Source organism: Myotis nattereri (genome assembly GCF_964212035.1).
Source record: "Myotis nattereri genome assembly, chromosome: 18".
NCBI lineage: Eukaryota > Metazoa > Chordata > Mammalia > Chiroptera > Vespertilionidae > Myotis > Myotis nattereri.
The window spans coordinates 25,632,708-25,648,084 of NC_138093.1; the positions used below are offsets into that span (position 1 = coordinate 25,632,708).

General features: G+C 42.3%; 1 protein-coding gene across 1 annotated transcript in view; it reads right to left on the reverse strand.

The window, feature by feature from the left end:
* NIBAN1 (niban apoptosis regulator 1) overlaps nt 1-15,377 on the reverse strand; it is a 127,166-nt gene that overhangs the window by 22,132 nt on the left and 89,657 nt on the right. The window contains exon 6 of the mRNA XM_081112135.1: nt 5,561-5,676. Coding sequence (XP_080968261.1) covers nt 5,561-5,676 — 116 coding nt within the window. The remainder of the gene's footprint in view (nt 1-5,560; nt 5,677-15,377) is intronic.

Consider the following 15,377-nt stretch of genomic DNA (forward strand, 5'->3'; position numbering starts at 1 on the left):
GACCGTCGCTCCTCCTCAGACTCCCTCGGGTTCCAAGTGTCTTCACGCTCTTTGACTTCACTGTTCCCTGAACCCCACCACCTCCATTCCCTTTCAAGTTCAGAAAAAGAAGGGAGTCACAAACACTTAGGAGTAACTAGACATTTGTGGGATGAGCAGCATATAAGTGTGTGTTGGGGGGGGGCAGGGGGTGTCTAACATTTTCAAGGTGATTTTTTAAAAGTGCTCCCGAGTCTCTTCTAGAATTTTGCTTGGTTCAATGAAATTGTTTCTTCTGAATCTGAGCGGGATTCCCACAGGCCCCCACATCACACTCCAAGTACACCGGCCCCTCTTATTTACATCCCCATACCCCCCACTTGGAGCTGCCTGATTGTTCAAATTCACGTTGCCCTGCATCTTTCAGGGCTCACAGCTCAACTTTCAGCTCTCAATACTGCATCTGGCTGCAGACCAAGATTTACAAAAACACCCCAACACAAGTCATTTGGGAAATGGAGGCAGGCACAACAGTACAGAATCATTTGACATCTGCACTATGAATTGAAAATAATATTTGTCCAAAATAATCGACCTCATAGAAATTAAAATTAAACTTGGGGAATTAACTAAGAAAGATTTTCTCTGAGGTCATCGCCCAGCCTCATGCTGGTGGAAATCTTCATGAGCTCACTGGACATTGCCTTTCACCAGGGCTGCTACCGCGGGGTGTGATGGTCCAGCTGAACTTAGGAGGAGCACTCCCAGCGAGGAGGTGGGCAAGCCATCCATCAGTCCCCCGCACCTGTGGGTTCCTGGGAGAGAAGGCTGCTGGGGCCAATGCAGGAAGTGGGGGCCCGTCATCGGAGACGTGGAACTCCGTGATGTGACAAAGAGCATGATGGAGAGAGGATTTCCCCTAGTCCTGGTAATTCACTGGGGGGCGGGGAGGGGGAATGTTTATACCTTTCTTAACCATTCTCTTGGGGAGTTCAAAAGGTGAACCAGCATCTTTAGGAAGTTAACATGTGCAAACGCCATGGAAGCCAGCAGATCCAACAGCTAGAGATTCAAGTTGGTAATTAATGATCCATGGACGCTCCCTCTTCCCCCGCCCCCCCCCCCATGCTCCCCACCTGCTCAACGGAATCAATTCTTGTTTGGAACACATCTGCCCAAGAGTGATGAAAGTGTGGCGTGGGGAGAGTGAGCTAAGAGCATGAGGAGACTGAAGCCAGAACTTAAAATCAGTGGGAAATATTACCTCAGCTGAAAAGTGTTAACTGCGAGATAATGGCCCTAACGATAGTAATTGCCCTGATTCATCTTTTTACACAGATTGCAAAGTTTTGCAGAGATTTCAATCTGCACATCAGCATGAATGGGGAAATGTCACAAAGTAAAAGAATGCCCCATTGGGGTGGGCTTAGCGTTTTCCTTTAGTCTTTCCCACGTAATGTTCCAAGAAAGTTGGTTCTATTTTATAACTTCAGCAATTGAAAAGGAAATATATCTAGGGGAAAAGAGGAGGGTATGGGAGTTGCCAGGGCAGGGGCCGAGGGATGGCCACATGGCAGGGTGCAGAGCCCACCTGTATCTCTTCCTCTAACCCTGAAATCTATGGACAAGGCCTAAAAAAATGTAGGCAGTTTTCCTGTATTTTAGCCTCCCTATTCTGTGGCAATGCTGCTTTCTCGGGCCCACTGATCATTTAAAGGCAAATGATAAATATCCCAAATAACAAAATCCTTACATTCTGCAGAATGCTTTCCCTCATGACCTCATTTGATACATTGATGCTGACAAGTAGAAGATATATTTGCTGCTGTACAGATAGAGTGGTCCCCCCTTATCGGGAGGGATACATTCCAGGACCCCTAGTGGATGCCTGAAACTGCAGGTGGCACCGAACCCTAGATACAGTATGTCTTTTTCCAATGCATACATAGCGGTGATCAAGTTAATTTACAAATTAGGCACAGTAAGAAATCAATAACAATCACTAATCATACAATAGGACAATTATCATAATATACTGTAAATAAGAGTTTATGTGTATGTGGTCTCTCTCTCTCATCTTTCTCTCTGATAACTGATCCGATAACAGAGGTGGCTACTACGTGACTAAGGGGCGCATGGCACGTACAATGCGGAGACGGTGGACAAAGGATGATTCACCTCCCAGGCAGAATCAAGCAGGGCTGTGAGAGATTTTATCATGCTACTCAGAATGGTGCACAATTTAAAACTTATGAATTGCTTGTTTCTGTTTTCTTTCTTATAAGTATGCTTTATTAATTTATTTCAGAGAGGAAGGAAAAGGGGGAGATAGAAACTTTAATGAAGAGAGAGAATCATTGATTGGTTGCCTCCTGCACACGCCCGACTGGGGATCGAACATGCAACCCAGGCATGTGCCCTGACTGCCCTGACCGGGTAATTGAGCCCTGACCGCCTGGTGCATTGGTCCGTGCTCAACTACTGAGCAACACTGGCTGAATTGTTTATTTCTGGAATTTTCCATTCAGTATCAGATCATAGTTGACCGCAGGTAACTGAAACTTTGGAAAACAAAACCGCAGATAAGGGGGGACGATTGTATTTTTGTCTATATTAATATTCTGTATTAATAGCCTGTCAGGAAAGTTATTCTGAGAGATCTGCTTTGCCTGGACACTTGCCTAAAATAACCATGGCCACGAGGACCTGCCAAACGTGTTGTGTGAGTCATGACTGTGAAGATAATAGTGTAACAACGATGAACATATGAATACACGCCCCTAGGGTAGCGGGGGTTAGAACAATTTTATGACTAAGTTCTTAGTAGAAACAATGCAAATAAGCCCAGTGCTTTAAATAAAAGATGTCATATTCTCAAACCCAGTCACGCCACACCACATCCCTCAACTGCTGGGCAGCTGCTTTGGGCCCCCGACCTCTTTTTTCTGTGCGTCTGAGGACAGACATTGCTCCAGCTCTGTGTAGAAAAGCTTACAGTGCAGCTTACCCTCACCAGGCCCCACCTAGGAAAGTTCTGGAAGCCATTACCTTTCACGGGCTTCTCCAGGGAGAGCCTGACATGGCTCAAAAGGCATTTCTGTCACAGATGGGCTTTGTGACTTCTGCCAACTAACATCTCTGGAGGTTGTTTCTCTCTCCTGGAGGGTCCGGGACAAATGATCTGGAAATTCCCCTCCAACACTCACGTTTTATGAGTCTATGATTTCACCAAAGATGCTCAGATTCTAGGGGGAGCCAAACCTCTTGGGTCACTTGCTAACTCCAGCGTTTACTGACCTCTTCTCAGGTTTTTCATTGGTTTTGTTTTTCCCCTTAGGGTATTTTTATACTTCCACATTAGCACCTTCCTATGACTGCTCTCTGCTGATGCTTTAAGATGCCCATATATGTACAGCCCCACATATGCACCCACCCACACTTCGAAGGCTGCCTCGTTCTCTGGATGTTTCTGGGTAGGTCTTGCCTCACTGACAGGGCAGGGGATGAGTCATTTAGCTCCCTCATACCCTAGAGCACTCTGCACGGATCAGCCCAACGCAAAAAGCTGAGTGTCAACAAAAGCAAACACAACAGACTCAATAGTCAACCCACAGGAAGGACTTATGAAGTGTCTGCTCTCAATGGCATGGGGAAGGAATGTGAACTTGAGCCCTGTTCACAATCTCATGTCACAAGGAATGTGACATGAGATTGCAAATGAAAGAAAATAATGAAGCAAGTGGCACAGGCTGAAGCAAGGAACTCACTAATTGTGTGAGTTAGTGTATTCCCACGGTTGGTGCTGATCTTTCACTGGACTAGGAGTCAGAAGCTGTCATTGCCTTGGCCATTGTCCCCTTAGCATGTGACCTTGAACCCATCAGCTCCACAGGACAGCGACCGTTCTGCTTTGCCCATCCCTGGGTCACCGGCACCCAGCAGAGCGCCTGGCATACGGTGGCTCCACAAACAGTTGTTGAATGAGAAAACCGGACAAGTCACTTAATTGCTATAGGCCTCTCTCAGTTTTCTCATTTACAAAATGAAAATAATAATAACTGCTCTACCCACCTCATGAGACTGGTAAGATGAACAGATAGAATTAGGCTGTGAACATAAGAAAGTATTGCACAGGGGCACTTTAATATTGGTGCATCTATTCAATATGTCTGTTCATATGACAGACCAATCAGGGTCAAGTACTTCAGCCTCCCCTTATAAATATGGTTGGTCCTTAATCCTCTCAGATTTATAAAAGATATGCTTCCCCAAAATATCAGAAACCAAGAATTGGTGAAAGTTCTTGAATAACCTCAGGGTGGGGAATAAAAAATTTAGCCCAGCCAGTGTGGCTCAGTGGTTGAGCATTGACCTATGAACCAGGAGGTCATGGTTTCATTCCCAGTCAGGGCACATGCCCAGGTGGTGGGCTCAATCACCAGTAGGGGGCGTACAGGAGGCAGCTGACCAATGATTCTCTCTCATCATTGATGTTTCTATCTCTCCCTCTCCCTTCCTCTCTGAAGTCAATAATATATATATATTTTTAAAGAATTTAGAATCCACCAGAAGAAGAAGAGGGCGGTGGAGAAGTTTCAGAGTCACATGGTAAAACAATAAAAACAGTTCTATCTTCATGTGAAAGAGTTTTCAACTTTGGATGTTTCATGACTATACAAAGGCAGGGTACCATCTGGCATCTTCCAAATATTGTTCCCTAATAACACATTTTACTGGCTCCCAAAAGAGGCACCTCTGGGAGATGAGGGGAAATTAAAGGAAACCATTCATGGGCTCTGTGTGCCTCTAGTTAAATAAGGCCCATACCCAGCCTCCTCTTCCTGCCAAATCAGCCCTGTGACTGGCATCCTCATGGAGGATGGGCTCCCATCATGAAGCAGGTTGCCTTGGAGATTTGTAACAATGCCCCAGGGACCAAGTCATGGTGCTTAGCCCATGACTGGCATTTAATTAAGGTCATGGAAAATTATACTGGACCACAGAGAATGGCAAACTAGAAACATACAGAGAACTGCCTCATGCTTTTAAAATGTGTCTCCTTTAATCACTTCATTTATAAGTCATTTAAAAGATAATGACAACTGTGTGCCAAATACTTTCCCAAAACATCTCATTTAATTCTTACAACCCTGCCAGGCAAACATTATCTTTCTTTCAGAAGAGTCACCTGAGACTGAAAGAGGTTAAATAGCTTGGCAAGATTTAACTAACCCAAGTCTGTGCCCCAAATCCCCACCACACACTTTGCACTCAACCATGCTGTTCACATTTACTTCTCCTCTGGAAGCAGAAGGTCATCTGAAAGAATAATCACTTTTATAGAAAAAAGTAGAAGTAGTTCTTCCCATTGCCCTTGCAGTTTTTGGCTGCCCTAGCTCATGTCTGGTCTGGTGGTCTTTGGAGTGGGTGCTGACCAAAAGCTTCTAGACAATGAGAGAAATGGTCTTTGGTTCCACATCTTCCCATTCTTATAACTTTCTTTGTTTGATTGTTTATCATGACCCTGGCCTCCCACCTTCCAGACAGAAAACCAGATTCAAAATTCTGAGCTCCGTGTTACCTGGATTTCATCCCCAGTCATCATTTCCCATGAGCCATAGTGCCCTTTCTCCTGTCGGAAGAACTGCACGGCTTCTAAAAAGGCTTGGGCTTCGAACGTTGTCTGCTTCATGTAATCTAAAAGAAAGAGGTAAGAACATTTAGCAAAGAAAAGTATTTCACATCTGTCTGTGGTTCTTTAAGCGTAATGGTTCAGCATTCTACCCAGCATTACCTGAATATTATAAGGAGCAGAATTATGGGACACAGAAAAATTAAGCAAGTACTGAATTCAAAGTTCATTTGCAGGTACAGATCACGTTACTTGCTCAGCAGGCTAGCTGATTAATTCTATCAATTACTGAGTGTACTGGTTAGAACTAGAAGCCTCTCTCTCTCTCTCTCTCTCTCTCTCTCTCTCTCTCTCCTTCCCTCTCTCAGGCACCTAGGCACCTGCTGGCTGTACACTACCTACCTCAACACCTTATCTTGGACTTCCAAGACTATGGTATTTTTGTTACAGCACTCCAAACTGACCAAAACAATTTTCAACACATAAAACCAGCTCTTGTCCACAATGATAACAGAAAATTATAGATATCTTAGCAGGGAAGTGAATTATAAAAATAACATCATCTCACAACAAAGAAATCAAATTGTAGAATGAGAAATAAAGTGGGCAAAGTGAAGCAATTCAAAGGGCCTGGTTTCTTGCCTCCTGCTTCTCTCTGTGTAGGTCACAACGTGTTCTGCATTTGCAGGGCAATCTTAGATTGGTCAGCTGATTCATGGGGGACTTTCAGAGCCTTAGGCAGTCAAGGACTGAGTGGCTCATACGGGGACTGAACAGAACTAAAAGAGGACCGATCAGCTCTGAAAGGTGACAATCAATTAATAGGTTGTGGATGACTCTTTTGAGATTGGCTTATTAGGTTCTAAACCTCAGGAACGTGGGAAAGAGAAAATGAAATTTAAGGCATCGCCTCTGTAAAGAGTCTGAGCAGGCCCTGGCTAGGTGGCTCAGTTGGTTAGAGCATCATCCTGATCCATGTTTCTCTCTCTCTCTCTTTCCCTTGGTCTCTCTCATTTTAAAATCAATAAAAAAACAACAACAACATATCCTTGGGTGAGGATGAAAGAAAAAGAAAGAAAGAAAGAAAGAAAGAAAGAAAGAAAGAAAGAAAGAAAAGAATCCAAGCAAAATGCTTCACAGGGAGGGTGCCAAGAAGTCCAGAAGCTCCATCTTCAAAACTGTGAAACAGTAACTGACATTTCTTATATCAACATAGAGATTTTGGTCAAAATCTACATCAGAAAAAAAAAAAAAAAGCCATGTCCTAAGAATCAAGTTTTTAAACTTAAGTATTTTCTTCCTTGTTATTTTTTCTGGTTTGGCAACTGATTTAGTGTTTAATCTTAAAAGCTTGGTAAACAACAATTAAGGTCTTGGTATGTAAAACTGAGAGCAAGGGGGCTGTGATACTGGGGTCAGTACACTGGGAGGGGCTCCACCAACGGAGAGGGAAACTGTAATTATCACATTGATATTCAAGATTGACGCATGTGCTCTTATTTCTAACAGCTGTTTTCATTTCCAACCTTAGGAAACAGAAAGATGGAACAAAATGTGGTACTTGGATGGAGTGAGTATTGCCAGACCTGAGAGCCTGGGAATGGAGTTTTAAATTCTCCCATCCTTACAATAAGCATAAATTTACTTATTTCTTCCCCTGCTGATCTCAGTAAGTGGAGAGGTATTTGAAATCCTGTCCATACTTAATTTTTTTAATTTATTGATTTGAGAGAGTGGGAGAGAGATTTATTGTTCCTCCCATTTATGCATTCATTGGTTGCCTCCTGTATGTATCCTGACTAGAAAATGAACCCACAACCTTGGTGCATTGGGACAACGCACTAACCAACTGAGCTACCTGTCCAGGGCCTGTCCATACTTTTTATATCTACGTCAGAGCAAATAATGACACCCCCATTTTCAAAGATCTCTGGAAGGAAAATAAGTGAGGAAGTGGGATTTGAGAGAATAATGTGTGAGTCAGAGAATAGTCAAAGAATAAATGGATGCCGAACCGGTTTGGCTCGGTGGATAGACCGTCGGCCTGCGGACTCAAGGGTCCCGGGTTCGATTCCGGTCAAGGGCATGTACCTTGGTTGCAGGCACATCCCCACTGGGGGGTGTGCAGGAGGCAGCTGGTCGATGTTTCTCTCTCATCGATGTTTCTAACTCTCTGTCCCTCTCCCTTCTTCTCTGTAGAAAATCAATAAAATATATATTTTTTAAAAAAGAATAAATGGAAGAGCTAGAATGTAGTAGCAGTGGAGGCTAGCACACCTTACTATAGGCAGAGAAGGAAAGTATTGCTTATCAAATGGACCATAGAGGAAATGAGAGTAATTGAACATCAGCATTGAAGCTTAAAAGAATGAGGGTGTGGATCTGAATTCTGGACTCTTTATCATGAAGACAGACTTTAATGGATCTTAGCTACTCTTTCACCATAGGGGAAAGGATCTAATCTATTGCTTCGTCATTAGATTTTCAGTTTATAAACTGATTAATTTATATAAAACTTTAAGAACAGTCTCTGCCACATGGTAAGTTGCTTTATGGATAATGGCTCTTAGGATTATAAACAAAGCTCAACAGCAACAGCCAGATCACTGAGGAAATAAAGAACAAAGGTTTGCTTTGCAAAATAGAACTCTATTGCGATGGTAATATGATCTTCATTTCTCTCAAGTTGTTTGCAAAGGCATTGCTGAACTCGGCCAGAAAGTACAGGTGCTTGAGAGGAACCAGATTATCAGTTATTTGATCGACTTCCTGCCACAGGTCTCATGGGAACAAATTCTAGGATCACAATCACCCACTCTCTTGCCAAGAAGCAATTGAGACTTTAGTTCAATAGCCCCACAATCAACAATGGTTTTTGGTTTTTAAAAGCCTTCTCCCTGCAAATGGGACTTCAACAAATGGTATCAGCTCGAACTCTACTTTCCCAACACGCTGTCATCATGAGGGTGCTTCAGGGGACAGATGTGCTGGGGAGGACTCAGACATCATTCGATCCAGCTCCCTCATGTTATGGATGAGGAAACTGGAAGAAGAAATGGTTCAGTTCTTAGCAGAAGGTCACACAGCTGGTCCAAATCAGAGCCAAGAGCTGAAAAAGTGGCTCTGGCATGTCCTAAGTGACCTTGGCATTCATGCTTACGTAAATTATAGACCCTGGGAGTTAGAAGTGGTCTTAAAGGTCACCTACCCCAAGCTCTTGTTCAATGCTGGGAGCCTTCAGAATTCCAGACAGACACTCATCCAGCCTTAGCTTAAATATTTCCAGTGACAGGAAGCTCACAATTTAAATGAAATAGTCATTTTCACTGAACTGCTCTAATTATTTGAAAAGATTTCCTTCTACTGAGCCAAAATCTGTTTCCATGAACTCTCTCTCTCTCTCATTAATCCCATTGCTGTCCTTCAGAACAAAATAGATATTTATTCCTCTTCCATATGGTTACTGTAAAAGACAGCTAAATAGCCTTATTTTCCTTCGACCATTCTTTAGAGAATGTAGTTTTTGGATTTTTAATTTGATCCTTCTTTTTCCTTCTTTCCCTTAGTGACCAATTCCAATTTATCAATATCTTTCTTAAATTTGGCCCCAACATGAATATAGCACACCAAGTATTGTCTTACTAATGCAAATTATGTAAGGTAGAAGGATTATTTTCCTTTTTCAGGTCTCTAACCTCTTTTTTACAAGCACATCATACTGTTGAATCATACCTTTCTGTAGTCAAATACAATCCTTATACCTTTTTTTCATTAAAAAACAACAACAACCCTTCTCAATCTAAGCCTTCCCTGACCTGTACTTTGCTTTTGATGTTGAAGTACAGGTTTTAACATCACCTCTATTAAATTACAGCTTGCTGTGATCAGCTCAGAACCTGCCAAAATTATTTAAAAATTGTAATTCTGTCCCCAAACTCCCTTTCACCTTGGTATCATAAAAAATTTGGCAGGGTTGCCTTCTGTGTTCCTCACCATCTCACTGATAAAAACATTCATCAGGACAGGGGCAAGGATGGAGCCCTGGGAAAGTCTAAACATTTTAGGAAAACATGTGGGAGACACATCTTGGCCATTCAATCAACAATCACATCTTCAGGACCAGCACACGTCTGTTCTCCTTCATCTCTCCCTCGTCTCTCCCTCCTTCTCATCTGTGCAGCTGCCTGGAAAACTCATATTCGGAGACATGATTAAGGATTTTTCGAGGGAAGGAAAGCTGCTCTAGGCCCCATGGGGACAGTTATTTAGGGGACCAGCCAGAGAGAAATCGCTTTTGCTTTTTCCACTGAAACAGATTTACAACATGTCTGAGTCCGATGAAACACCAGTGCTCCCAGGCCCATGTATTCATCCTGGATTTTGACTGGCTCCTTTGTCAGGACTCCCTGACTCAAGCTGGGTTTGGAAGATGCCTTGTTATTTTATCGGTCAGCCACGCCAAACCATGTTAGCTGATCTGCCTGGTGATTTGCAGAAGTTACGTAACAGCGTTACTCACTACACTGCTATGGGGTTCATCTCACTAATGTATGCTTCTGAACGATCTTTCGCTTCAGGTCATGTGTCTTTTCCAGGAGAGCTACCGCAAGGCTGACTGTCCTAGTTTCTCCCCTAAAACGAAGGAGAGAAGCACAGGGGAGAGTAACTAACATTTATTGAAGATGATCATGGAGTATGAGCCATACAAGATGCTTACACACACGCTGTCTCATAAAATCCTTCCAACAATCCATTGGGTAGGAATTATTATTCCCACTTTAAGGCTGACAAAGCAACTGAGTTTCAGAAAGGTTCAGTAACTTGTTTAAGCTAGTGTGAAGATCAAGTAAGGCCTACTTACTTCCAAAGTCCTGTTATAACATCCTATGGTTTGATTATTTCTAAACTTTTTATTTTGAGAAAACTGTAGATTCACATGTTTTTATAAGAAAAAAATACAGATATTCTAATGCTTTCACCCAGTTTCCCTTAATGGGAATATCTTGCAAAACTACAGTATAAATAGCACAACCAAGAAACTGACATGGTTGCAATCTAACCACCTTATTCAGATTTCATGTTTTCCACGCAAGCACAGGCACATGTGTGTGTGTGTGTGTGTGTGTGCGTGTGTGTGTTGGTTTTTAAATTATTTTAACTTTCCTTTCCTTCTTAAAGCTTAGAATCATATAATTCTAGAATCTGAGTATACCATAGGAATCATCTAGTCCAAACTAGTCATTTCATGAGTGAGTAGATTGAAGGCTAGACGGATTGTGACATGACATTATTAAAAATAACACAACACACACACAAAAATAAATAAATAAATAAAAATAACACAACACAAAACTCCCTCACTGGAATTAAAAATGAATGGTGTCCATTTTAACGAAATGGTAATATAAGTTCTGGTTTTTATTAAAAATCTTATTTATTCATGACCCACCTAAGCAAATATTTATTGCCATTTATAAATGATAACCCTTATGAGAACGAGCCCCAGGATTACTTAGAAGTCCCTGAATTGCATTTTGGAAGCTACTAAAGTATTCATCTCCTGACCAAATCATATCTGTGTTAATGGACACAGACCTACCACAAAGAGAAAGGGCATAAGCCAAGAAAAACAAAAAACAAAAAACATATACCTCATGGAGGTACAGGGACCCTCAGATGGATTATAATGGTATTGCTCTAGGTCAGTGGTCGGCAAACTCATTAGTCAACAGAGCCAAATATCAATAGTACAATGATTGAAATTTCTTTTGAGAGCCAAATTTTTAAAACTTAAACTATATAGGTAGGTACATTGTTATTAACTTAATTAGGGTACTCCTAAGGCTTAGGAAGAGCCACACTGAAGGGGACAAAGAGCCGCATGTGGCTCTCGAGCCGCAGTTTGCCGACCATTGCTCTAGGTGAAAATACAAAGAAACAAGAACTCAATGCAGAGAATAGAAAAGACTTCACAAATAAATGGAGGTTTCTAGCAAACATATTGCTTTGATAGAAATTTTCGACCACACAGGCAAATGCTGCACATCTCAGCCAGCTAAGAGCAGTGCATCTCATGAATTCTTGACTTGTCAATAAACAATCAAAGACTGTTTGTCAACAGAGAAAAGGAAGTGGTGTTTACTAGAACAGGTGAAGGCAGACTAACCTCATTTCCTCTAGGTAGACATACCAGATTGGTAGACTAGAAGGCTGTTGGAGACATCCTGTATCTAGATTTTAGCAGGGCAATTATTAAAGTCTTGCATGATTTTGATTGACATGCCGAAAAAATTTAGATTGGTTGAAAACGGAAATAAACAAAATCAGAGGATTAAACAACCTAAATGGTAGGTTCTGGCTAAAGGGCTGAGGTTACTGCTTTCCCAAAGGAAAAATTCTAGTGCACTTTCCTTAAACATTTTCAATTGCTTGGAAAATGTAATAAACAGACAGACAAACAGATGACTCCAGGGTTTCACTGAACTGTGAGCTCATTGTGAGTCAGTGGTGTGATACAGTTGTACACAAAGCAGGTGAAGATGAGCCACGGGAAAGGGAGTGTAAATAACAAGGACAAGGACAGGCATAGATGGATTCTGAGATACGCTCCTCTGAGCAGCAGAATATTTTACAAAAAAACTTTTTTAAATAAAGAAAAAAGAAGGCAGAGCACTCCGGAAGAAAATCAAGTGAATGAGGAATCTCACAGCCTGGAGGGAGGAGATCTTCACGGATGGGAAGATGCGCAATGTAAAAGAGAACTGGGTTTGTTCCTTGTATATTCAGATGCTAGAGTCGGATCGCTTGAAAAAGGGGAAGGGATTAAGAAGTACAAGTTACAAAATAGTCAGAGGGATGCAAAGTGGAGCACAGGGAATATAGTCAATAATATTGTAATAACTATGCATGGTGTCAGATGGGTATCAACTAGACTTATTGGGGGGAATAACCTCATAAATTACATAAATATCTAATCACTGTGTTATATACCTGAAACTAATATAATATTGAATGACAACTGTAACTGAATTTTTTATTCTAAAAATAAAAATACAGGGGAGAAATAAGAAAAAACATGTTAGTTATCATTATAAATAATGGTGAAAAAGCAAAACAAATAAATAAACAAAGTAGAGTGTGGCAGATTTTGATTCAATATCGAGTGAAAAGGGCTCGAATAGGATGTCCTTCTGCAGAGGGAGAGGAAATGCTTATCAGACGATGGTGCTTGTTAAAACTGTGCCTCTTGTCCTTGCCCCAGACATTCCGATTCGGCAGGTCTAGGACTGGACCAAGGAATCTACATTTAAACAAGCCCGTTAGGTGATTCAGTTGCAGGTGATTTACAGACCACATTTTTGAGAAGAAGAAAAAAAATGCATAGAAAGGATACAATGGAAGACCATGGCTCTTGAATGCTTTGAGTGCTAATGACCTCAATCCCTCACTATCAGGTTAAGAAATGTCCCCTCTGGCTGCTCACCCACTTAACACAAACGAACCCTTGTACTTACTCCAAGTGGTATATGAAAATAGTACCATGATGACGCTTTATCAAGAGGTATGTGGATAAGCAGACAACACCTCGGGCAGGTTCCTAAGGACATTACCCCCAACAACCAGAACTCTGCCCACGGCAGGGAACCCCCACTCACTTCAGAAGCGATCATCACTGTCCGGACCTAAAGCCTCTGATGTAACCCTGGTGGGTCTCATCTTCCCTTTTTGGGTACTCAGTGGATATGTGGCCTGTATTTCCTCTGTGGCAGCCTTCTTCTCTCTAGCAGTTTCCTTTGCCTAAAGTTTTTTTTCAAAGCCTTACAAAAATAACAATGACCCATGCTCCCATCTCTTCCCAAAGTAAGGATGGTGTTCAGACTTCAGATAAGGGATGGGCGAATATTTGCTTCTTTCCAAACACCATGAAGCTGTGTTGGTCAAATATGCCTTCCATCCATCAGCCTGGAAGTGTTCATCTATCTCCCTGTGTACTTGGCAGAGTTAGACCGAGACAATAAGGACAGGACCAATCATCTCCTATCATCCCAGGTCAAATATATGGCTTTATATGGGTGAGATTTGTATTCGAAGATAAATCTCAACCCCCTGATAACTATTTGTGGAGATGGTGCTTGAAATGACCTCAGAGGGGGCGGGGAAATAAATTATACCATAAAACCTAAGCAAAACAAATGAAAACGATCTAATTTCCTCTTTAAAATGTGAATTTGAAAAAGCGTTCACTATGTAATTGTGCAGGCAGCTGTGGGACTGCACACACTCGGGTGCTCTTTCAGCTCAGACCACAGAAATTGGGTCATGTGCCTCCCACTGGCATTGCGGGAGTTGTGTGGCTGACTCCCTGCAGGCAAACATTTACCACAAAGCCTGGACGCAAGCAGAAGCAAGCCTGGGTTTTCAAATAAAGAGAGAGATGCTCCTCTAGCCACAGAGACGTCCTTTATTTTTGATGACACTTTCTCTTGGGTTTTGGTATCATTAGTTACTGGAGCACACAAAAATATTAGGGAATTTTTTTCTCCCCGACGGATCTATGGGTGACCTTCATCTTGTGAGCTCAGAACACCGTGCCTCGTCTTATCCGCATCTATGGGAACATGTTTTCCACAAGTCAAGGCAGACAGTGGCATGACTTGGCCAGGTTTACATTGCAGAACAAATACCCAAGCCTGACACACCCACAGAGCATCGCACTATCTGATGCTGCTCTCGGGGGACGTTCTGCCCACCGTCATTACCAGTGCTTACGGGTAGCATCCACCTTGCACTTGTGAGAAGATTTTACAGTTTTATTTCCCATTGGATTCTCACAGCAATCTCATGAGACCGGTGAGCCAAAAGTAATCATTCCCAGGTAGAAAATGGAAACAACAACAACAACCCTGAAATCAAAGACTTTTAAGTCATTGCCCAGTGTCATATAAATATATAACTCATCTTACTGGGTCATCAAATGAGAGTAAAAATAATAGGATAAAATGAATTTCTGGCCCCACACAGAGTCAATTTCAAAAAGGATGTAACCTTTCTTAAAACTTCCAACTACAGCCCTAACCGGTTTGGCTCAGTGAATAAAGTGTCGGCTTGCGGACTCAAGGGTCCCGGGTTTGATTCCGGTCAAGGGCATGTACCTTGGTTGTGGGCACATCCCCAGTAGGGGGTGTGCAGGAGGCAGCTGATCGATGTTTCTCTCTCATCGATGTTTCTGACTCTCTATACCTCTCCCTTCCTCCCTGTAAAAAAAATCAAAAAAATATATTTTAAAAAAAACAAACCCACACACAAAAAAACAACTTCCAAGTACAGCAGAAGTTGTCGCTACTTTCATCTAAAACAAACTGTCTTGGTTTCCTCACTTTGTAACTTTTCACCAAAGACCTAAACATTAAATTGGCCTGTGCTCCATTCCCTTCCAAAGAGGCCTGGGTGGCCTGGGTGGGAACCCATGGCCTCGCCCTGATTGGACGGAGGACACTGGTCAGTTTCATGGTCCCCTCCTCAGGTGCAGAGGGCAGTATACAACTTAGTCCTCAGGTTCTTAGGGACCAGGTCAGTTTTTAAAAACAGAACTTGATCAGTCATGTACCAATAAAAACAGTGTCTGCATTCCTGACCTATTACAGACACGGCAGCGCTGCCAGCAGTGTTCCTTTTAGTTTCTGGATTGGCGGGGCCCACAGTGTGTACCAGTTTTGCATAATCGCTTGAAGCCAAAAGACACTTGGGTGGTTGAAGGCCCAGGATT